The 25631-nt window shown below is 42.5% G+C and overlaps 2 protein-coding genes across 2 annotated transcripts; both read left to right on the plus strand.

Annotated features, from left to right (window-relative positions):
- Positions 1 to 718: 718 nt before the first annotated feature.
- On the plus strand, positions 719 to 1672 carry LOC129647514 (olfactory receptor 12D2-like). Its single transcript, XM_055574591.1, has one exon. The coding sequence runs from the start codon at positions 719 to 721 to the stop codon at positions 1670 to 1672; it is 954 nt and encodes a 317-aa protein (XP_055430566.1).
- Positions 1673 to 22937: 21265 nt separating this feature from the next.
- On the plus strand, positions 22938 to 23956 carry LOC129647515 (olfactory receptor 12D1-like). Its single transcript, XM_055574593.1, has one exon. The coding sequence runs from the start codon at positions 23030 to 23032 to the stop codon at positions 23954 to 23956; it is 927 nt and encodes a 308-aa protein (XP_055430568.1). The 5' UTR covers positions 22938 to 23029.
- Positions 23957 to 25631: the final 1675 nt, after the last annotated feature.

A 25631-nucleotide genomic window follows, 5' to 3' on the forward strand; every position in this document is an offset into this window, starting at 1 on the left:
GGCAGCCAGTGAAGCCGAGCAGAGAGCACGGCCAGCTCCACATATGTCCGTCGGGCATGCTTACTAGGACAATCTCGGGGGCGCGGTTTGCCGCACCCTCCTGCCATGGGGCAGGTTCTGATCTCTGCCCTGCCAGGCTGCAACTAAGATGTAATAAAGGTTAGATAATTTCTCAAAATTTTCTCTAGCTACAAAAGTGATCATCCCTGGGGATCTCTGGAAATGTTCCCTAGTTGATTCACTTTTTTATTGTAGTCAAATCAAATCTTTCTCCTTTCATAGATTTCCCAAACTTTGAATGATTCCTTTTTATAGGAAGTGTTCCAATGTCTGCATCTCGATTCAGATTTCCTTATAGCTCTTATTATTCTCTCACTGTCTATTTTTCTTAAGTAAAAACTTCAGATGGTTTCTTCCTAGGTCAAGAGATAGCACTGTGGTGGAGTGCTTAAAAATTTACCTGCTTTTGGAGTTGATTTAGGATGATAAAAGGCAAGTTGTATCAGAGAAGATGATAGTCTGGCTAAAGAACGTCTGGCATTTTTCTTTCCTGGAAGTAAGAAAAATATTAATGATAAATCTAATTCTTAAAAGGTTTGAGTAACAGTCCATAACCAACACGTGACCTTATTTAAATAGCAATTCCTCAAAATATTATTGTCTAGATGGGAAAATCCTCAGCTGTGGGACTCTGTTCCCATCAGAGATTGCATTCCCTATGTTATTTTGTCTTTTTTTTCAAGTGATGCTGAATCAAACCTCAGTCACTGAATTTCTCCTCCTGGGAGTGACGGACATCCAAGTACTGCAGCCTGTTCTCTTCGTGATTTTCCTTGCAACTTACATTGCCAATGTGGCTGGGAATGGAGCCATCCTCATGGTTGTCATCTCTGATCCAAGACTCCATTCTCCTATGTATTTTTTCCTGGGAAACCTGTCATGTCTGGATATCTGCTACTCCACGGTGACTCTGCCAAAGATGCTGGAGAACTTCCTCTCTACACACAAAGCAATTTCTTTCTTGGGATGCATAAGCCAGCTTCATTTCTTCCACTTCCTGGGCAGCACAGAGGTCATGTTGCTGGCCGTGATGGGTTTTGACCGCTTTGTGGCTATCTGCAAACCACTTCATTACACTGTTATCATGAATCATCAAGTCTGTACCCAGATGGCTGTCACTGTCTGGATCATTGGTTTTTTCCATGCCCTACTGCACTCAGTAATGACATCTCGTTTAAACTTCTGTGGTTCCAACCACATCAATCACTTCTTCTGCGATGTTAAGCCATTGCTGGAGTTGGCCTGTGGGAACACTGAGCTCAATGAGTGGCTACTTCATACTGTCACAGAGACCATTGCCATGGGCTCATTCTTTCTAATTCTTCTCTCCTATTTCTACATTATTATCTATCTTTTCTTCAAGACTCATTCTTGCAGCATGCTTCGTAAAGCACTGTCTACTTGTGCCTCCCACTTCATGTTGGTTGTTCTTTTATTTGGTCCTGTTTTTTTCATTTACATTCGTCCTGCCTCAGGTAGCTCCATGGACCAGGACCGGACTGTTGCCATTATGTACAGTGTGGTCACTCCTGTACTAAACCCACTGATCTATACTCTGAGGAACAAGGAAGTAAAGGGGGCCTTGAAAAGGGTGATCAGAAGGAGGCCCTGACTTGAGGAAGTCTAGAGAACTCTTAGATGTATAAATAAACAAGCAATGAGACAGTTGAGATGTTAAATGATACTGCTACTCAAAATCTCTTGCCATAAATATTACTTTGCCAGCAAAGGTCCATCTAGTCAAAGCTATGGTTTTTCCAGTAGTCAAAAATGGATGTGAGAGTTGGACCATAAAGAAAGCTGAGCACTGAAGAACTGATGCTTTTGAACTGTGGTGTTGGAGAAGACTCTTGAGGGCCCCTTGGACTGCAAGGACATCAAACTAGTCAATCCTAAAGGAATATTCATTGAATATTTATTGTAAGGACCAATGCTGAAGCTGAAACTCCAATACTTTGGCCACTTGATGCGAAGAACTGTTGGAAAAGACCTTGATGCTGGGAAAGATTGAAGGCAGGAGGAAAAGGGGATGACAGAGAATGAGATGGTTGGATGGCATCACTGACTCGATGGACATGAGTTTGAGCAAGCCTTAGGAGTTGGTGATGGACAGGGAAGCCTGGCGTATTGCAGTCCATAGGGTCACAAAGAGTTGGATACTACTGAGCTACTGAACTGAACTGATACATGCATAAAACAGAGGGAATAATATAAAGGAAAAATAACTGGGAAAGTCTAGCCTAGGGCTCAACAATACATTCTTAGGTAATAGAAAGGAAATTTGAGCAAATGGCATACTAGCCATGGAAGTCTAATGCTGAATTTGTTTGTTTGTTTTGAGATGTTAGTTGATAAAATTGATTTGTTATATATTGTAATAAGCTCTTCTCTGAATTTAGTTATAGAAATATGTCTCTATTGCCCATGTAGTGTGCAGATAGGCTGTTTTAAAGCCAATCTGCGTGATCCCTCCATATTGGCACATTTTAATGTGAGAAGTAAAATTATGACACTTTCAAACTTTGAAGATTTTAATTTAGGAGCATAATAACTCAGTTAGAAAATTAAATGTTAATTCACATGATTGATTGGGAATTTTTAAGAGGTAGTCATGATTTCTTGTTATCCAAGCAAAGAAGCAAAATAGTAATTAAAGAAAATGACATTGTAATCATGAATTACAATGAAACTGAAATTCCAATACTTTGGCCACCTGATGCCAAGAGCTGACTCATTTGAAAAGACCCTGATCCTGGGAAAGATTGAAGGTGGGAGGAGAAGGGGATGACAGAGGATGAGATGGTTGGATGGCATCACCGACTCAATGGACATCAGTTTGGGTAAATTCCGGGAGTTGGTGGTGAACAGGGAGGCCTGGCATGCTGCACTCCATGGGTTTGCAAAGAGTTGGACAGGACAGAGTGACTGAACTGAACTGAATCATGAATTAACAGAAAACAAACAATGGTTCATCTAAGGAGTTTGGGAACCACTATTTTCAGAGATTTTGGGGAGTCATTGGCCAAACTGTCAAGGATTACTGTGAAATGTTATTTAAAATGGAGGCAGGTTGAAAAAGCATCTCAAGAATATCTTTTCCTTATTTGTGGCTTATTTTTTCACTCAACTTCTTGTCATGGAAAATGTTGATTTATAGAATTTCCCCCCTTTTTTGTTTTGTTTTCCTACTCTATTTCAACAAACTGTAATGCAATGTAATATGATGTAATACAGGAGAAATAGTAAGAATAAATAAAATGAGTTTTCTTTCCCTTGTACTCATGTTCAGTCACAACTCTTTGCTACTCCATGGACTATAGGCCACCAGGCTCCTCTGTCCATGGGATTTTCCAGGCAAGAACACTGGAGTGGGTTTCCATTCCTCCTCCTTCTTCCCCTTACTTGGCAACTTTATACTAAGTAAAAGCAATGAGGCCATAATTTCTGAGATGTTTCTGCAGCTAATAGTAAAGATGCAGTATGTTTCTTGGTGTCTCAGTATCTAGGAGTGGCTGTTGGCCCAAGGATAGGGTATCAGCATTTATAACAATTCAGATACACACATGGGGCCTCCCAGGTGGTTCAGTGGGTAAACACCCTGCCTGCAATGCAAGAGATGCCAGAGACGTGGGTTCAATTCCTGGGTCAGGAAGATGCCCCCAGAGGAGGGCACGGCAACCCACTCCAGAATTGTTGCCTGGAGAATCCCATGGACAGAGGAGCTTGGCAGGCTCTAGTCCATTGGTTGCAAAAAGTCATACATGACTGAAATGACTGAGCATAGATATACACATAGGAAAGAACTATGAAAGTTAATTTGAACTGTTGGATTGACCATTCAAAGCTCCTTCTTTTACTTTTGCATACCCAAATAACTTGGTTCTGATCTCGTGCTTGTACTACTTCTATCTTCCTGCTCAGTTTTCTTTAACTCATCAATTCAGGTCTTTAGATGAGAGAAGGCATTTGTGGATAAGGTATATTCCAACTTGAACTATCTCAGACTAGCTTTTTGGTCAGTTGTAATTTGTTCTATAATCCAATCTGAATGGACGTCATGAACTACAGAAGAACAATAGAGCTCTGATTTTACATTGCTGCATAAAACACAAGGAACTAAAGAGCCTTTTGAAGAAAGTGAAAGAAGAGAGTGAAGAAGTTGGCTCAAAACTTAACATTCAAAAAACTAAGATCATGGCATCTAGTTCCCCCAGCATGGCAAATAGATGGGGAAACAATGGAAACAGTGAGACACTTTATTTTGGGGAACTCCAAAATCATTGCAGATGGTGACTGCACCCATGAAGTTAAAAGACCTTTGCTCCTTGGAAGATCAGCTATGACCAACCTAGATAGCATATGAAAAAGCAGAGACATTATTCTGCCAACAAAGGTCTGTCTAGTCAAAGCTATGGTTTTTCCAGTAGTCATGTATGGATGTGAGAGTTGGGCCATGAAGAAAGCTGGGGGCCAAAGAATTGATACTTTTGAACTGTGGTGTTGGAGAAGACTCTTGAGAGTCCCTTGGACTGCAAGGAGATCCAACCAGTCAGTCCTAAAGGAAATCAGTCCTGAATATTCACTGGAAGGACTGAGGCTAAAGCTGATGCTCCAATACTTTGGCCACCTGATACAAAGAACTGACTCATTGGAAAAGACCCTGATGCTGGGAAAGATTGAAGGCAGGAGGAGAAGGGGCTAACAGAGGATGAGATGGTTGGATGACATCACTGATTCAATGGATATGAGTTTGAGTAGGCTCTGGGAGTTGGTGATGGACAGGGAAGCCTGGCATGTTGCAGTCCATGGGATAGCAAAGATTCAGACATGACCTAGCAACTGAACTGACTGATAACACAATAGTACTCAAAATTTTACTGATTTAAAACCACTTTTTTCATTAAATTGCATTATTCCATGGGCCAGAAAACAGCAAGAGTTGACTCTGCTAAAGAAAGTCTGGGTCCTCTTGGTTAAGTTAACTTGAACAGTTGTTCATGGAATAACTAGGACCTGATAAAATTTTTCCCTGTGTTTCTCTCTCCAGTTTCTCTTTGTAACAGTTGGACATAGAATGGCTGGGAACTGATAAAATCTTTCCCTTTTTTTTCTCTCCTCCTCCACTTTCTCCTTGTGACTACCCTGTACTTCCTCAGCAGGGATAATGCAGGGACTCAGAGGGCCAACAGACTAGGCAAAAGCTGTTAGTCATAGAAAGAAAAACCCCATAACCAGAATTAACATCATTTCTATCATATTTAATTAGTTTAAGAAGTTACAGACCAACCTCGTATTTCTTCATAGAGAGAGGAAATAAATCCTACCTTTCAAGGGAAAGAGTGTCAAAGAATTGTGGCCATCAGTCCCATCTCTAACTGTTGCAGAAACCAGTACTCGAGAAACCAAGCACCACACTCGGAGAGTTGGAGAACTCAGGTTTATTTCACCGGTGGGCCCAGAGGAGCTAACTCTCCAAGCTCTGAGCCCCAAACAAAGCAGTTACAGAGTTTTTTATACACGACAGGCATGATTAAGTGGGTTTGTGGGTTTGCAGGGGCTAAAGCAATTGCAAAGAGCAGGACAAGGGTGAGTGAGATAAACTCCTGTTCCTAGTATTGTGAGTCCCACTTTCTGAGACCTATGTGATCTAGACTGCAAGGAGCAAGCTGGGTTACAGAGGCAGAAGGAGAAGAAAGTTATGTAAATTTTAACTTTTCCTCTTCATAACCACAAATAGCTTTCATAGCCCTCATATACAAAGTACACTTACTCCCTCTCCTAGTTCTAAAATGTATAACATTACAACATCAGTTCAAAGTCTTTCCATCAAATCAAGGTACAAATGGGGCTTCTTGTGTAGATCCTTCAAGTATGATTTCTTGTAGTCTGAAGAATTTAGAATCTGCCCATCACAAACTCAACAAATAATGATACAATATATATAGAATGACCAAAACAGAAAACTTTTATTGTAAAAGGGGAAAATGGGAGGCACATAACAGCAACAGGACTTCCCTGGGGGCTCAGACGATAAAGCATCTGTCTACACTGCGGGAGACCTGGGTTCGATCCCTGGGTCGGGAAGATTCCCTGAAGAAGCAAATGGCAACCAACTCCAGTACTCTTGCCTAGAAAATCCCATGGATGGAGGAGCTTGGTGCAGGCTACTGTCCATGGGGTCGCAAAGAGTCAGGCACGACTGAGCGACTTCACTTTAACAGCAACATAGCAGTAGTAAACTCCAAGAGGGGGCATTTTTCTAAATTTGCCCCTAAAGCCCAATATGATGAAATTGAAAATGATGACACCGATGAAATTCTTTTTAAAAATATTTTATGGCCTTACAATTATTATTAAGGTATACTCAATTAGACAAATGCCATATTCACAAAGCTCTTTGATACAAGCTTTTCTCTGAGTTGGGCTGAGGGTCAGGGTACTTTGGAACAATATTGTTAAGATTTCTAGGAGCATTTTTGTCTGATTGAAAGTCTATAAGTCATGTCCTTAAGATTCTTAGAGATTTTCTTTTCTAGCATAGAGCGTCTTGGAGACCTGACCTTAAGTCTTTTAGAATCTAATCTAGGTTTCCTCTTTATTTTTCTGAGGTCCCAACAAAGGATCTTACAGCCACATCCTTGAGATCTCTAGCCAAAGGCCACATTTTATTCCCAGCATCTTAGAATTTGATCTTTGCCTCAACATCATTTTTACTTTAATAACCTTCTACCATGTAGAGTATCTACGACTTACAGTTAAACTTTTGAGTCTGAACTGTCCTGGCTTCTTTAATTTTCCTCTAAATTCTGCTTGAAAGCTGAATGGTTTGGTTTTTAGCTCATCTCATTCCTTATGTATTTTATAATAGTCAACTAAAAGAAATTGTTTGGAACTTTCACAATTCTTCCTGGTAGTCTCCTCAGCAAGATATATGGGCTCAGGGTGACGTCAGCATCATGGCTGTATGGCTCCCTTTGCCACTCCCCTTCCATCTAAAACCAGTAAAACAGCCATAACTCAACAAAGTTGCTTCTGCCAATCACCCCACGATGCCAGAGAATTCCACATATCTGTGCATATAAGTGTTTGGACTAGAACGTATAGAAAAGGCACAACCAGGAGCAGAGGAGGAGCAGGGATTATAATTCCCAACCTCCAAGGACAGCAGCTGAACCTACGGTCCCAGAAAACAGAGTATCTTCAGGGGAGGCAGCACACGACTCCAGCCTCCGAGCCTCAGCAGTCCCCATGGCCACAGGCAACCAAGTGGCAGAGACAGTGAGGCCTGGGACCCCATCCCACTAGTTGTGGAGACACTCCAACTCCAGGCAGCTTCCACCCACAGCAGCAATGCCCATGAACCCAACAACCCTGGGCAATATGGGGACCCTCCCAACCCTGGCTCTCCAGCCACCTCCACCCTTTTCCTGTGGTGGCTGGAGCCTGCAACACAGGAGGCCCTGGGTGCAGTGGATGTGCCGGCCATTCCAGTGCCCTAGGTGGCAATGCCAGTGACGCCAGATGGGCAAGGCACTAACAACCCCGGAGGCACAAGCAGTGACAGCAGGAGTACTGGATGACACCTTGACAGAGGTGCTAGAGGGAGCAAAGTGCCAATTCTCAAATGTAACCAGAGGTAGCTCGGGTAAGAGAAACCAAAAACTTATGCAGCAGTGCTACCACTAGGAACCAAAGATAAGACCTCTCCTTTCCAACTTTTGAGTCTTCAGAATCAAATTAAAAAATAAAAAGTTTTACCTACAGAAGAAAGTGAAAGTTGCACAGTCGTGTATGCAGTAGTGCCACCTACAAGGAACTGTCATGCGAGTGTACGTTCTTCAGCTCTTTGTCTTGTCACAACAAAGATTTGGAGTGACGGACATTAAAGCTCCCTCTGCGTGTCACACCTCTCAGGTCTTGGATAGACCGTGTTATAGCTCTCAGGTCTCGAATGGACCATGTTATAGCTCTTAGACAAATCAGTGTTACAGCTTTATTTTATTTAGAAGATAGCAGGGAAATCCATCTTCAAGGCGTGAGGGCAAGTCGATCCAAAGACACGAGGAGAAGAGCACCCCAGCGCATGGGAGAGAGAGAGAGAGAGAGAGCTAGCTTTGTCTCCTCTATATGTTTATCTCTCCCTGGGCCTGTCCTATGTAAATTGGGCCAGGCAGGAGTGTTGTTTGTTTTACCTGAGGTCCTCACTCTGGTCCTCAGACCTTCTTTTGTTCTATTTTTGCAGGCTTTTCCCTTCCTTGTCTTTTAGCCACCGCCATTTTGGACTCCTTTTCCCTATTCTACCTACCTAACATTCCTCCCTCAAGAGATGGGAGGCCCAATTCTTGGAAATAGGGGCGTCGAGGTCTTTCTGGCTACTTCCTGCTGAACTGGGACCGAGAGGGGTACTGGGCCTCCCCCTCTTGTTAGTCTCAAGCCTCAGAGTCCTTATAGTGGTGTCCAAGGGTGTGTGATATTTTTATATCTTTGTTGAACTGGCACTGCATGTTGTAGCTGGTTGACCTGGGCAGAGACAAAACAGGTTAGACAATTGACAGTATATGGAATAATCATAAGCATCATCAATATAGCATAACAAGGACTAATAGGGGCATTAGTCAATTTTAAATTCACACGGCCAGGATGGCTCAAGTCCCTCTTTGTTCAGGGATAAGAAGATCTATCTCCTGTCTGTTTTGGAGTACAGTCTCTGTCAAGCTGTGTTGGCTCTTTAGAGTTATCCTGAGAAATTTTATCCCCAGAAACCAGATTTTAGGGGTGTTCATTAGAATGGCACTCATTTGTAGTCTTGAATAGGTATCTGAGATCTCCCAGGGGCTCACAGGTATATTGAGTGTCCTCTTCTGTTTTTTTCCACGGCTTGACGCATGAGTAGTGAATCCAGGAGTCATGTCTTGGTACCTTGACTGCTGTCGGGGTAGAAAGTATTACAGGGTGGGGGCCCTTCCATGTGGGCTGGAGTTGAGCCTTTGGGGACCCATCTTTCCAGACTTTAATTAGGACTTGAGTTCCTAGAGCATATAGTGGTGACTCTTTAGAATCTTTTGGGTCCTGGTTCATACCCCACAAATATATATCCTGTTGGAATTGCCCAATGGCCATGATTTAAGACTGGAGGGTCTGAACCTCTGGAGCTAGGAAGAGGTCATTGACTTAAACAAAAGGTCTCCCATATAGCATCTCATAAGGACTAAGACCAACATGTTCCTTAGGGGCAATGCAGGTGCAGAGGAGAGCTATTGGTAAAGCCTCCTTCCATCCCAGGGAGGTCTTCTGGGTTATCTTTTTTATCGCTGATTTTAAGAATTGATTGGCTCTTTTTACTTTTCCTGAAGATTGAGGCCTCCAGGAACAATGGAGATAATAAGTAATGCCCGATGCTTTTGAGACCCCTTGGGTGACCTTAGAAGTAAATGATGTCCCATTGTCACTTTGTAATGACCTGGGCAGACCAAATCTTGGAATGATTTCATGGAGCAGTTTTTTTTTTTTAACCACCTCCTCAGCCTTCTCAGTCCAGGTGGGAAAGCCTTCAATCCATCCTGTGAATGTATCTATCATGACTAAGAGGTATTTATACCCTTGAGAAACTGGCATCTGGGTGAAGTCCATCTGCCAGTTCTCTCGTGGGTAGGCCCCACATCGTTGGACGGGCTGGGCCAGCTGTGGTCTTCGAGCTTCTTGGGAGTTGTTTAATTGGCAAGTGGGACAAGAGGAGACCACCTGTCTTATAGTTGTTTGGAAGCCTGTTCCTCTGAAGGACCTTTCTAGTAATCTTTGGAGGGCTTTTCTCTTTGGAGTAATCTTTGGAGTAATCTTTTCTCCTAAATGAGTAGTGGCATATAAGGAGCTAACCAACTTCCATTGGAGGTTCCCAGGCAGAAAAGGGAGTCCCTCCTTTTGGAACCACCCCATATGATCTTGAAAGCCCTCACTCTTAGCTTTAAGAGTCTCACCTTCAGTATATGAAGGAGTTTCTGGCAAATTAGTCTGTGGAACTAAACTGGCAATCCCTATTAGGTCATGGTTATATAATGCTGCTCTCCTAGCTGCCTGATCAGCTGCTTGGTTCCCTCGTGCCACTTCCGTGTTCCCTTTTTGGTGTCTTTTACAGTGCAAGACTGAAACCTCAGTGGGCAGATGGACTGCCTCCAAGAGTCAAAGAATCTGATCACCATATTTGATTGGGGACCCTCGGGTGGTCAAGTGGCCCCTTTTTTTCCAAATAGCCGCATGTGTATATAGCACCAGAAAGGCATACTTGGAATCAGTGTAAATGGCTATTCTTTTCCCTTTTCCCAGCTCTAAAGCTCGAGTCAGGGCTATGAGCTCAGCTAATTGGGCTGAAGTACCTGGTGGCAGAGGCTTAGCCTCTATGGTCTCAAAATTGGAGACTACTGCATACCCAGCTCTTCTTTTTCCATCCAAGACAAAGCTGCTTCCATCAGTATACCAGATTTCCTCAGGATTGGTCAGAGGATCTTGTGACAATCCCTCTCCAGGTTTTGTCCAAGGTTTCCAGGCAAGACTGAAAGGGGAGAGAGCCCTCGGAGGTAGGGAGGAGGGTGGCTGGGTTAAGAACCTCACAAGGGGATATAGTGAGACCTGGGTTTTCTATCAGCATTACTTGATACCTGAGGATTCTTTGAAGACATCCATAAATGGCCTCTCCCATTTAGGAGTTGTGATGGTGTGATCACTGACCTAGAGCCAGACATCCTGGAATGTGAAGTCAAGTGGGCCTTAGAAAGCATCACTACGAACAAAGCTAGTGGAGGTGTTGAATTCCAGTTGAGCTATTCCAAATACTGAAAGGTGATGCTGTGAAAGTGCTGCACTCAATATACCAGCAAATTTGGAGAACTGAGCAGTGGCCACAGGACTGGGAAAGGTCAGTTTTCATTCCAATCCCAAAGAAAGGCAATGCCAAAGAATGCTCAAACTTCTGCATAATTGCATTCATCTCACACGCTAGTAAAGTAATGTTCAAATTTCTCCAGGCCAGGCTTCAGCAATATGTGAACCGTGAACTTCCTGATGTTCAAGCTGCTTTTAGAAAAGGCAGAGGAAACAGCAATCAAATTGCCAACATCCGCTGGATCATGGAAAAAGAAAGAGAGTTCCAGAAAAACATCTATTTCTGCTTTATTGACTATGCCAAAGCCTTTGACTGTGTGGATCACAATAAACTGTGGAGAATTCTGAAAGAGATGGGAATACCAGACCACCTGATCTGCCTCTTGAGAAATCTGTACCCAGGTTAGGAAGCAGCAGTTAGAACTGGACATGGAACAACAGGCTGGCTCCAGATAGGAAAAGGAGTTCGTCAAGGCTGTATATTGTCACCCTGTTTATTTAACTTATATACAGAGTACATCATGAGAAACGCTGGACTGGAAGAAACACAAGCTGGAATCAAGACTGCCAGGAGAAATATCAATAACCTCAGATATGCAGATGACACCACCCTTATAGCAGAAAATGAAGAGGAACTCAAAAGCCTCTTGATGAAAGTGAAAGTGGAGAGTGAAAAAGTTGGCTTAAAGCTCAACATTCAGAAAACAATGATCATGGCATCAGGTCCCATCACTTCATAGGAAATAGATGGGGAAACAGTGGAAACAGTGGCAGACTTTGTTTTTCTGGGCTCCAAAATCACTGCAGATGGTGACCGCAGCCATGAAATTAAAAGACACTTACTCCTTGGAAGGAAAGTTATGACCAACCTAGATAGCATATTCACAAGCAGAGACATTACTTTGCCAACAAAGGTTCGTCTAGTCAAGGCTATGGTTTTTCCTGTGGTTGTGTATGGATGTGAGAGTTGGACTGTGAAGAAGGCTGAGCGCCGAAGAATTGATGCTTTTGAACTGTGGTGTTGGAGAAGACTCTTGAGAGTCCCTTGGACTGCAAGGAGATCCAACCAGTCCATTCTGAAGGAGATCAGCCCTGGATTTCTTTGGAAGGAATAATGCTAAAGCTGAAACTCCAGTACTTTGGCCACCTCATGCGAAGAGTTGACTCATTGGAAAAGACTCTGATGCTGGGAGGGATTGGGGGCAGGAGGAGAAGGGGACGACAGAGGATGAGATGGCTGGATGGCATCACTGACTCGATGGACATGAGTCTCAGTGAACTCCAGGAGTTGGTGATGGACAGGGAGGCCTGACGTGCTGCGATTCATGGGGTTGCAAAGAGTCGGACACGACTGAGTGACTGATCTGATCTGATCTGATCTTACTTGGTGGCTGGTAAAAATAGTGTGCCCCCAAAGGAGAGTTTTAAAGCGTCTTCTATCATGATTGCAATAGCTGCAAGATTTCGAAGGCAGGGGGCCAACCTCGGGTAGTTGGATCGAGCCTCTTTGATAAGTAAGCTATAGGCTAGGGCTCAGATCCCAACCTTTGAGTTAACACTCCCAAGGATATTTTCTCTTTCATGGCTTTTCCTGTAGCACCCAAAATGATACAGGTTTGAGAGAAGGCTCCAGAGTAGGAGATCAAGACAAAGTAGGTAGCCCCTGTGTCAACCAAGAAATTCTCGGACCTACCTGCCACATCCAGTTGCACCTTTGGCTCCAGCCCCATGATGGTTATCTGTAACAGGCGGGCTGACTGGAGCAGGTCGCTTCAGTCCTCTTGAACCATCGTGAGGGTAGGCTTGGTGCTTGACCTTGAGGCTCTTGGGTCTCGAGGGCAGAGTGTCGCCCAGTGTCCCAGTTGATGGCATTTGTGGCAAGCCGTTCAAGGAGACTTGTCACGGTTTGGACACACTTTGGCCCAATGCCCCACCTGTCTACAGATCAGGCATTTGTCTTTTGCCTTGTCCTTCAAGGACTCGGGGTTTGCCATAGGGTTTTTTTGGAGGGCGGCCAGCATCTGGGCATGTCTTGTCTCTTTCTCTCCCTCTCCTGGGCCTTGGCCTCCTTCTCCTGTTCTCTGTTATAAAAGGTATTGGTGGCTGTCTAGACCATCTCATCTAAAGAGGCACCAGGGTCCTGCTGTTGTAACTTAATTTTAATATCTGATGCACATTGGGACAGGAATTTGTCTTTTAAAATTACCTGTCTCTCGTAAGAGTCTAAGTCCAGATTGGTAAACTTTTGGAGTGCTTCTTTTAGCCTTTCCAGAAAGGCAATGGGGTTCTCATTGGGCTGCTGAGTTATTGCTGAGACTGGGCACAGTCTCACAGATAATAGGCTTTTTTGTTTTTATGGGTGGACTTCCTTAGGGGTGAGTCTTTCTGAACCTTATCTTACCCAGAACTGTTGCATCCTGAGCCAGGTGTCCCCGGGTCAGGGTGCAGATCCCCAGGCAGGCTGAGGTGTGACAGCCTCCTATAGATCGAATCCCCAGGCAGGTCGAGGCATGACGGCCTCCCAAGAACTGGGTCCCTGGGCAGGTTGAGGCGTGTTGACCTCCTGGGACCCCTGGGGCTGGCGGATCCCCGAGCAGGTTGAGGTGTGACAACCTTTCGAGGACCAGATTCCTAGGCAGGTCAAGGCGTGATGACCTCCTGGGACTCCCGGACTGGAGTTTGGGCATCCTCAAGGTCTCCAGTGTGACCAGTGCTGGGTAGAATTAAGGGGTTTGTAACTCATTGCTAGTTTGCCCACCATGGATGGGAATATTGGGGGCAGAAGAAGGGGACGACAGAGGAAGAGATGGCTGGATGGCATCACTGACTCGATGGACGTGAGTCTGAGTGAACTCTGGGAGTTGGTGATGGACAGGGAGGCCTGGCCTGCTGCGATTCATGGGGTTGCAAAGAGTCGGACATGACTGAGCGACTGAACTGAACTGAACTGAAGCTCATCTAACCTAGTACTGTTATAACCTGAAAGCCAGGTGTCCCCGGGTCAGGGTGCAGATCTCCACGCAGGCTGAGGCGTGACAGCCTCCTAGAGATCAAATCCCTGGGCAGGTCGAGGCGTGAGAGCCTCCCGAGAATTGGGTCCCTGGGCAGGTCGAGGCGTGACGACCTCCTGGGACCCCTGGGACTAGCGGATCCTCAAGCAGGTGAGGCGTGACAACCTTTTGAGGACCAGATCCCTAGGCAGGTCAAGGAGTGATGACCTCCTGGGACCCCTGGGCTGGAGTTGGGCATCCCCAAGGTCTCTAGTGTGACCAGTACTGGGTAGGATTAAGGGGTTGGATATTATAGGGTATTTCCCTCCCAAGGCCAGCTATTTTCTGGTTGTCTCTCCAGAAGATTGTAGAGGCAACCTTGTGGGTCTGGATGGGGCTCAGGAAAAGAGCATGAAACAGGAGGGAAGGGGGCAGAGCACAATCTTTCAAAGAATGACATAGCACAAGAGAATAAAGTAAACAAATTAAAATCAATTGGGTCCAAGATGACAAGTCAAATTCAAGTAAACCTTAATCCCCAATCTATAAACCAACAGACACACCCAGAGGTAGCAGGACAGCTCCAAGACACTGTCAAAAGATGGAGGAGTTCGTGGTTCCCCAATGGCTGGGATGATCCTCTCACTCATTAGCATATGAATTCACCCCGCTCGCAAAACCTAGCCAGGCCACATTCCATGGCCAGTACCCTGTAGAGTGGGCACTTCTCTCTGAATCTTAACAAGTCAGCCTCTTATCTATCACTTTGACTCTCAGTGAATTTTTGCAATGAGACCTCAGAGCCTGATCTTTATTACTGGGCATCCTGGGTTTTGGTCGGGCTCAAGTCCTGACCCAGAAAGAGAGCTGAAGAACAGGAGGAAAAAGCAATAGCAAAAACATGCCAAGGAATCCCCTTCATAGCTCGCTGGAAAATTTGCTAAATATCTGACCGGTACTCAGTTTCATTGGTCTGATCCTTGGCAGAGAGAAGAGAAAGGACAGAAGAACCCCCACACGCTTGAGTAACAGCTACTGGGTAGGGCTCAGCGGATAGTGCCTTTGGGACCTGCTGAGGAGTAGGCTCTCCAGAGTCCCTCAGTTGTGCCCCCTGCCGCCCGCCTGTTTGCGGGAGGTTCGAGGAAACTAGAAATGAGAGATTGTAAAGGAATTAAGATTTCGTTAGGCATGTCCCTCCAGCCATAGAAGCAAGGACCTTACCTTAACTGGAGGTCTTCTGGAATCTGAGACTGGGCCACGTGAGCTTTCTGCTGAGTTCATTTTTCGCTGTCCCGGTTTCCAGCACGATGGGCCTTCCCCTGCGCTGGGTTTCTTTGCCTTCCTCTTCTAGCAGGGGAGCTTCACTGAGTTGGGCTCCTGCTGTGCCTGGCCTCTTCCACGTGGAGGTTGTTTCAGCTAGGTTAAACCTGAGTCACGGCACCATAGATGTCACGCGAGTGTATGTTCCTCAGCTCTTTGTCTCATCACAACAAAGATTTGGAGTGACGGCCATTAAAGCCCCCTCTGCATGTCACAGCTCTCAGGTCTTGGATAGACCGTGTTATAGCTCTCAGGTCTCAAATGGACCATGTTATAGCTCTTAGACAAATCAGTGTTACAGCTCAGTGTTTCAGCTCTATTTTATTTAGAAGATAGCAGGAAAATACATCTTCAAGGCCAGAGGGTATGTCAATCTAAAGACACAAGGAGAAGAGCGTCCCAGCGCGTGGGACAGAGAGAGAGAGAGAGAAAGAGCCAGCTTTGGCTCCTCTATTTATATGTAAATAAAAGAGGGCCTGTCCTATGTAAATTGGGCCAACAGAAGCTGAAGAATTGATGCTTTTGAACTGTGGTGTTGGAGAAGACTCTTGAGAGTCCCTTGGACTGCAAGGAGATCCAACCAGTCCATTCTGAAGGAGATCAGCCCTGGGATTTCTTTGGAAGGAATGATGCTAAAGCTGAAACTCCAGTACTTTGGCCACCTCATGTGAAGAGTTGACTCATTGGAAAAGACTCTGATGCTGGGAGGGATTGGGGGCAGGAGGAGAAGGGGACGGCAGAGGATGAGATCGCTGGATGGCATCACGGACTCGATGGACGTGAGTCTGAGTGAACTCTGGGAGTTGGTGATGGACAGGGAGGCTTGGCGTGCTGCGATTCATGGGGTTGCAAAGAGTCGGACATGACTGAATGACTGAACTGAACTGAACTGAGCAGAACGAAAAGAAAGCCCTCTAATTTCTAACTTGTTGACTCTTCAGAATCAAGTTAAAAAATAAGAAGTCTTACCTACAGAAGAAAGTGAGGTTGCACAGTTGTGTCAGAATCTTTAAAGTTGCCCAGTCATGTCCAAGTCTTAGCGACCACCATGGACTATACAGTCGATGGAATTCTCTAGGTTAGAATACTGAAATGGGTAGCCTTTTCCTTCTCCAGAGGATCTTCCTGGCCCAGAAATCAACTCGGGGTCTCCTGCATTGCACGCAGATTCTTTACCAACTGAGCCATGAGGGAAGACCACCTATAGAAGAAAGCTGTTTGCAACTACAAATGCACTAAAAGGAACAACTCATCGAACACCATTATGGACCACTGTAACACATTACCACAAAAGAAAATGACAGTTCTCCAGAAATCAGACTTAAAATATAATGTCCTCTAACGGATAAAGAATTTTAAATAGCTGCCATAAAAAAAAAAAAAAAAAACTGCAGCCAAAGTCACATGCAGTGAAGAACTTTAGAAATATCCTTTTAATATATGAAAGAAAAATAAAGGTTTTCCACTACTGCATCCCTGCTACTGTAATAGATCTCAGCCAATGTAATTAAATAATAAAATAAATAGTAAATAGAAGAAGAGGAACAGAAGAGACAAAAATCTTAAATAATGCAGAGTATATTATTTTTGACATTATAAAAACTGTAAATTTATCCAAAATGAGTTGAAAACTTCCGTTCACACAAAAACCTGCGCATGGATGCTCATAGAAGCTTTATTTATAACTGCTGAAATTTAGACGTAAACAGGATGTTCTTCAACAGGTGAATAGATACTGGTGCATCCATACACATGCATGGACGCTCAGCCTCAGTTGTGTCCAACTCTTTGTGACCCTATGGACTGTAGCCCACCAGGCTCCTCTGTCCTTGGAATTTTCCAGGCAAGGAGACTGTAACAGGTTGCCATTTCTTCTTCCAGGGGAACGTCCCAACCCAGAGACTGAATCCATATCTCCTGCCTTTCTTGCACTGGCAGGCAGATTCTATACTAACTGTGCCACCTGGGAAGCCATATCCATACAATGGATAGGTTAAAAAAAAAAAAAAGCACAGCTATCAAGCCACAAAAAGACATGAAGTCATCTTAAAGGCATATTAATAAGTGAAAGAAGATTCCAAGTACATGGCATTCTGGAAAAGGCAAAACTGAAGACAATAAAAAGATCAGCGGTTGCCAGGAGTCTTGGGAGGGAGAGATAAAGAGATCTAACTCGGGATTTTTAGGGCAGGAAAACCATTCTGTGTGACACTGTAACTGTGGATACCTGACATTATGCATTCGTCCAAACCCATAGAATGTACAACACAAAAAATGAAACACGATGTAAACGGTGGGCTAGAGAAGGAAATGGCAACCCACTCCAGTGTACTTGTCTGGGAAATTCTATGGACAAAGGAGCCTGGCCGGCTACGGTCCATGGGGTCGCAAGAGTCAGACACAACTTCACGAATAAACCACCACCACCACATGGGCTTAATCAGGAATGATGTGCCAGTGTTGATTCATTGATTGTAACAAAGGTATTACTCTGTAGAGATGTTGGTAGTGAGGAGGCTGTGTGGGAAACGAAGAGGGATTATGTAGGAACTATGTATTTTCTGCTCAATTCTTCTGTGAAACTAAAAGTGCTCTGAAAGTCTGTTAATTTAAAACAGCAACAATAAAATCGATGTAAATAAGAAGCAAATTTAAAATGAATTTGAAGCTTAAGTAATGCTGCCTAATACAAAACCAACATATACAAATCAAATATTCAGCTACAGCAACAATTATTATATAGAAAAGTTAGTAGGATATGAAATATAACTAAAAATAGAAATGAATTCACCTTTTAAAAATGAACAAAACTTACAAAAAAAATTTCTATCCAAAGATTTTAAATTAAAACGAATAAAAGTAGCAATATATCACATTTAAATATGAGATAATTAAATACTGTAACAGATCATTTGTACAAAAAAAAACAAAAACAAATGAATCCAATATACTTTAAAGAAAATTCCACAATCAGTTCAAAGGGAGTAATGAAGGAGACCACACAATTAATGAATAATGTTGCCACCTAGACCACTCACTCTAGAGTCTGAGCAGGTCAGTTCACTTCAGTTCAGTTCAGTCGCTCAGTCATGTCAGACTCTTTGCAACCCCATGGACTGCAGCACGCCAGGCCTCCCTGTCCATCACCAACTCCTGGAGTTTACTCAAACTCATGTCCATGAGTCAGTGATGCCATCCAACCATCTCATCCTCTGTTGTCCCCTTCTCCTCCTGCCTTCAATCTTTCCCAGCATCAGGGTCTTTTCCAATGAGTCAGTTTTTCACATCAGGTGGCCAAAGTATTGGAGCGTCAGCTTCAGCATCAGTCCTTACAATGAATATTCAGGACTGATTTCCTTTAGGATGGACTGATTGGATCTCCTTGCAGTCCAAGGAACTCTCAAGAGTCTTCTCCAACACCACAGTTCAAAAGCATCAATTCTTCAGCACTCAGCTTTCTTTATAGTCCAATTCTCGCATCCATACATGGCTACTGGAAAAAATATAGCTCTGACTAGACAGACCTTTGTTGGCAAAGTAATGCCTCTGCTTTTTAATATGCTATCTAAGTTGGTCATAACTTTTCTTCCAAGGAGCAAGAGTATTTTAATTTCATGGCTGCAATCACCATCTGCAGTGATTTTGGAGCCCCCAAAATTAAATCTCTCACTGTTGCCATTGTTTCTCCAACTATTTACCATGAAGTGATGGGACCAGATGCCATGATCTTCGTTTTCTAAATGCTGAGCTTTAAGCCAACTTTTTCACTCTCCTCTTTCCCTTTCATCAAGAGGCACTTCAGCTCTTCTTCACTTTCTGCCATAAGGGTGGTGTCATCTGCATATCTGAGGTTATTGATATTTCTCCTGCAAATCTTGATTCCAGCTGGTGCTTCTTCCGGCGGCCCAGCATTTCTCATGATGTACTCTGAATATAAGTTAAATAAGCAGGGTGACAATATACAACCTTAACATATTATTTTCCCTATTTGGAACCAGTCTGTTGTTCCATGTTCAGTTCTAACTGTTGCTTCCTGATCTGCGTACAGATTTCTCAAAAGGCAGGTCAGGTAGTCTAGTATTCCCAACTCTTTCAGAATTTCCACAGTTTATTGTGGTTCACACAGTCAAAGGCTTTGGCATAGTCAATAAAGCAGAAATAGATGTTTTTCTGGAACTCTCTTGCCTTTTCCATGATCCAGCAGATGTTGGCAATTTGATCTCTGGTTCCTCTGCCTTTTGTAAAACCAGCTTGACTATCTGGAAATTCATGGTTCATGTACTGTTGAAGCCTGGCTTAAAGAATATTGAGTATTACTTTACTAGTGTGTGAGATGAGTGCAATTCTGCAGTAGTTTGAGCATTCTTTGGCATTGCCTTTCTTTGGGATTGGAATGAAAACTGACCTTTTCCAGTCTTGTGGCCACTGCTGAGTTTTTCAAATTTGCTGGCATATTGAGTGCAGCATTTTTACAGCATCATCTTTTAGGATTTTAAATAGCTCAACTGGAATTCTATCACCTCCACTAGCTTTGTTCGTAGTGATGCTTCCTAAGGCCCACTTGACTTCACATTCCAGGATGTCTGGTTCTAGGTGAGTGATCATACCATCATGATTATCTGGGTCATGAAGATCTTTTTTTGTATAGTTCTTCTGTGTATTCTTGCCACCTCTTCTTAGCATCTTCTGCTTCTGTTAGGTCCATACCATTTCTGTCCTTTATTGTGCCCATCTTTGCATGAAATGTGCCCTTGGTACCTCTAATTCTCTTGAAGGGCTCTCTAGTCCTTCACATTCTATTGAATAGACATATTGAATGATAAGCAGGTCAAGCTTATCAAAGGCATGGAGTCACAGAGAAAGCGGCTATTTTGGTTGGGCCACAGAACTTCAACTGGGCCCATCAGGGCCACAACCAATCCATTCACCATTAAGCCAGATAGACAGGCTATGTCCACCAGCTCCAAGTACCATCTGGGAGTGGCAGACAGGGTAATAATTACTAGTAGTGATTATATCCTTTGACTACCACCCAGAAGCATCCAGCTATCCTGGGAGAGTCAAAGATAAAGAACTGGATCACGGACTCAGCCATAGAAATAAATACCTCTTGCAGGAAGCACTCTAGCATTTTTGGCATCACTTTAAAGATGTAGGGGGAAAAAAAAAAGATATGGAGATTTTCAAGGAAGGACAGAAATACAAATATATGGACTCAGAACAATAATTTACACAATGAGTATAAAATAATTCTTATTGATTTGTATTCTATTTATAGCATATCCTAGAACAAGAAATTATTAATGTGATGAATATGTAATAAGTTTTGGCAAACCAAGAAAAATAAACTGCAGTAGAAAGATACATAAAGTACATGGCATACATAACTGTTATTAGAAAACTTTGATAGATGTTAGATCACATACAGGTACTCCTTCAATGAATCAGATAAATTATTTTTACCTAAAGGATATAGGAAGAAGTGAAGATAAACTTTGGAAAGACCAGCCTCATTCTCCCAGAGAGAAATGTGAGCTCAGGGGGCCCAAAATTAAAGAAAATATTTTAGTGTTAATCCCAACAGTGAAGAATCTGATTTAGAAGAAACAAAAACAATACTACTTTTCCATATTCCTCTTTTTTGTTGTTGTTTTCCATAGAACCACAGTAATAAATGAGCAAAATATTTAAAAGGTATTGAAATACAGATATCTTTCTGTATGGATCAATGGGATATCACTGGCCCTCATTCTTTAACTGTCATTGCTCAATTTCCTTCCATTTCATACAGAGTTTTTGAAGGAAAGTGCCCAAGATAAGAAAATGCATCCATACCTCTGGTCCCAGGAAATAAAAGGTAATTTAAGAAAACACGAAGTCATTGTGAATTGTCTCAAACTGTTTGTGGTTCTAAAACTAAGAAAGAAACACAGTAAGCAAAGAAAATAGGAACAACAACAAAAATGGAACTCAAGATACGAATTCCCCGAGGAGAATTCTCTTATATTGCAAGGAAAGAAAGGTAACATGTTAATTTTTATAATAATCTTCACCAGGGGACACCATCTCTTAGGGATGATATGTTTAAAGATCTGTGGATCATAAAAACAGGCAGAATTTCAGCAAGAAGAGGTTTTAGAAGATGAAGAGCTTATACTGTAATCCATCATGTCAAATATGTTTCTACTCTTTATTTTTCAAGTATTTTTATACCATTTACTTTTCAGGAGTGTCAACCTGATAAGCCTTCTTAACTGTGAGTTTGAACACTCAACCAGGTAGGAAAATGAACTAGGAGACTAGCTGGAGAGTTGTCCATATTATCTGTCTTCTTGCCTGTAGTAAATTTACAAGCCAAGCATTTAGACCTGTTTCTTATCTTATAATGAACCTTGTGTTTGTAGATTATGAAGGTTCTTTACTGCCTACAATTTTATTGCCATATCTCTAGATATTCTCAAAAGTAGATATGTAATCTCTAAACATTTACAATGCAGTGAAATAAATCCTTTAGTACAGAAAGTTTCGTTGCTATTTTTTTAATGTTAGGAAAAGGTTTTTTCTCCAAATGAATTTTTGATACGATTTTGTTTTGTGTAGAGAACCAAAACTAATATCTGGCATGACAATTATATCTTAAGCAGGAGTGACAGAGTTTAACACTTTACAAAATATACTTGGCTATTAAGGAAAATTAATAATAATTATTAATTTCCCTGATGCTGGGAAAGATTGAAGGTGGGAGGAGAAGGGGATGACAGAGGATGAGATAGTTGGATGGCATCACCAACTCAGTGGACATGAGTTTGAGTAAACTTTGGGAGTTGGTGATGGACAGGGAGGCCTGGCGTGCTGCAGTCCATGGGGTCGCAAAGAGTTGGACACGACTGAGTGACTGAACTGGACATATTAAGGAAAATTACTCTGAATCCCTTGAAGCCAGTCTTTCATAAAGGTGTAATAAAAGTTAGATAATTTCTCAAATATTTACCTAGTTATAAAGCCTAGAATCCCACAGGATCCCTAGAAATGTCCCCTAATTCACTTTTCTATTTTAGTCACTTAAAATCTTTTGTCTCTCCTCTCAGGGATTTTCCAAACTTCAAATGATTTCCTTTCTATAGGGAACACTTTAATGTTTGCATCTCTATTCAGATTCTTACAGCTCTTATTATCCTTTAATTGTATTTTTTTCTGAAGTGAAACCCTTCAGGTGCTTTCCTACTAAGTCAAGAGACAGCAGTGGGGAGTGCTTAAAAGTTTCCCCTCTGTTAGAGCTGACTTGGGATGATAAAAGGGAAGCTGTATCAGAATGTAGAAGTTCACAGCCAGATAAGATGGTAGGCTGGCAACATGCTCTGAATCTCTGGGTGAAGGAAAAAATAATGATAAACCTAATGAAGAAAAAAAGTGGTTAGGAAACAGTCCATTACCAACATGTAACCTTAAAATTTATGAAGTTAATGGTCCAAATATTATACAATTTCTGGTGCTGTAAATGTTTAAAATAACAATGCTCTCCCTCAGAATATGGTGTCTAGGTAGGAAAATCCTCAGCAGGAGGCCTTTGGTTCTGATGAAAGTGAAAGTGGCTCAGTCATGTCCGGCTCTTTGAATTCTCCTGGCCAGAATACTGGAGTGGGTAGCTGTTCTCTTCTCCAGGGAATCTTCCCAACCCAGGGATCAAACCCAGGTCTCCCGCATTGCAGGTGGATTCTAACACGCTGAGCCACCAGGGAAGCACACAGGAGATAGCATTTCATTATTGTTTTGTCTTTTAAGTGATGCTGAATCAAACCTCCGTCACTGAATTTTTCCTCCTGGGAGTGACAGACATCCAAGTACTGCAGCCGGTTCTCTTCATGGTTTTCCTTACAATTTACTTGCTCAGTTTGGCTGGAAATGGAGCCATCCTGATAGTTGTCATCTCTGATCCAAGACTCCATTCTCCTATGTATTTTTTCCTGGGCAACCTGTCATGTCTAGATATCTGCTACTCCACGGTGACTCTGCCAAAGATGCTGGAGAACTTCCTCTCTACGCACAAAGCAATTTCTTTCTTGGGATGCATAAGCCAGCTTCATTTCTTCCACTTTCTGGGTAGTACAGAGGCCATGCTGGTGCCCGTGATGGCCTTTGACCGCTTTGTGGCTATCTGCAAACCACTTCGTTACACTCTTATCATGAGTCATCAGGTCTGTACCCAGATGGCTGTCACTATCTGGATCATTGGTTTTTTCCATGCCCTGCTGCACTCAGTAATGACATCTCACTTAAACTTCTGTGGTTCCAACCACATCCATCACTTCTTCTGTGATGTTAAGCCATTGCTCAAGCTGGCCTGTGGGAACACTGAGCTCAACCAGTGGCTGCTCAATAATGTCACGGGGACTTTTGCCATGGGCTCATTCTTTCTAACCCTTCTCTCCTATTTCTACATTATTTTTTATCTGTTCTTCAAGACCCATTCTTGTAGCACGCTTCATAAAGCACTGTCCACTTGTGCCTCTCACTTCATGGTGGTTGTTCTTTTATTTGGTCCTGTTTTTTTCATTTACATCCGTCCTGCCTTGGGTAGCTCTGTGGACCAGGAACGGATCATTGCCATTATGTACAGTGTGGTCACTCCCGTACTAAATCCACTGATCTATACTTTGAGGAACAAGGAAGTGAAGGAGGCATTGAGGAGGGTGATCAGAAGGAAACTCTGACTTGAAGAAGTCTATGATACCTTCTGAAGCATAAACAAGCAATTAGACAGTTGAGACATGAAATTGTATTGCTTCTCAAATTGTTTATCAAATATATAAATACATATATATAGATAGATATAAATACATATATATGTGTGTACATGCTAAATCACTTCTGTCAGGTCTGACTCTGTGACCCTTTGGACTGTAGCCCTCCAGGCTCCTCTGTCCATGGGATTTTCCAGGCAAGAATACTGGAGTGGATTGCCATTTCCTCCTCCAGAGGATCTTCCAGACCCACAAACTTCCAGACCCACGTCTCTTACATCTCTTGCATTGCCAGGGGGGTTCTTTACCACCAGCGCCACCTGAGAAGTCCATCTATACATGTGGACCTGGAAAAGGCTTGTTTAGTGTTCAACAATGCATTCTTAGGTAATAGTAATGAAATGTGAACAAATGAAACATCAGCCATGGAAGTCTAATGCTGAATTTGTTTTTGAGATACCAGTGATAAAATAGATTTGCTATATATCTCAACAAACTCTTCTCTGGATTTAGTTATAGAAATTTGCCTCTATTGCCCATGTAACATGTACAGTTTTTTAGCCTGTCTAAATCACCCCTCCAGGTTAGCACATTTTAATGTGAGAAGTAAAATTATTATGCTTTCAGATTTTGAGAATTTTAATTTAGGACATAATTACTCAGAAAATTAAATGTTAACTCACCATTTAACATACTATTTAAGGGGAATTTTTTAAGAGGTACATCATGATTTCTTGTTATCCAAGCAGGGAGGCAAAATAATAAATAAAATTATATTGTAATCATGATTGAACAGAAAATAACCAGTAATTTAACTTCAAATAATTTCAATATTTTTAGAACTCAATGGTCAAACTCTCAATTACTATGAAGTGTTATTAAAAATGGAGGCAGCTTGAAAAGACATCTCAAGAATATCTTCTATCTTATTTGTGGCTTATTTATTTTTCTCAACTTCTGGTCATGGAAAATGTTGATTTACAGAATTTTTTCTAATCTTTTGTTTTTCTTTTACATTCTACCCTTATTTCAACAAACTGTAAAGCAGTGTGACATGATGTAATATAAGAGAAATATTAAGAATAAATAAATTATTGTATTCTTTCACTTCTCTGTTCTTAGTCTTACTTAGTGGCTTTAACTAGTAACATTTTCATTATCACTGCAACTTCCATGGATGGCAGTCTCTGTTTACCTGTATATTTCTTCCTGAAACATCTCTCCTTCTTGGACCTATATTATATTTCTGTGACTGGACCAAGGTTCATCTGCAACTTGACTCTGCACAGTAGCAATATTCCCCTCTGGGAATTCATTTGCAGTGTTGTGCTTTCACTCTCTGTAGTTCTGCTGAGATGGCCATGCTCACATTGATGCCTTATGATCACTGTGTGGCCATCTGTCCGCCTTCCTCTGCGCTCTGAAATCATCATGAATGTCAACATCTGTACTCATGAAATATTAGTCATTTGGATCAGTGGGGTCATCTCTGAAGTTATGCATACATCTGCTACTTTCTCCATCACTTCTATGGTGCCAATATCATTTACAAACTCTTCTGTAATATCTCCCAGCTCCTAAAACTCACTTGTTCCAATGAGTATTTTGGTGAGCTTGGGGTTACTGGCTTCCTGTCCTTGATGGC

The sequence above is a fragment of the Bubalus kerabau genome, chromosome 3 (assembly GCF_029407905.1).
Source record: "Bubalus kerabau isolate K-KA32 ecotype Philippines breed swamp buffalo chromosome 3, PCC_UOA_SB_1v2, whole genome shotgun sequence".
Taxonomy (NCBI): domain Eukaryota; kingdom Metazoa; phylum Chordata; class Mammalia; order Artiodactyla; family Bovidae; genus Bubalus; species Bubalus kerabau.

Coding starts and splice junctions, on each gene's coding strand:
- LOC129647514 (XM_055574591.1), top strand. CDS start 719: ATGTTATTTTGTCTTTTTTTTCAAGTGATGCTGAATCAAACCTCAGTC.
- LOC129647515 (XM_055574593.1), top strand. CDS start 23,030: ATGCTGAATCAAACCTCCGTCACTGAATTTTTCCTCCTGGGAGTGACA.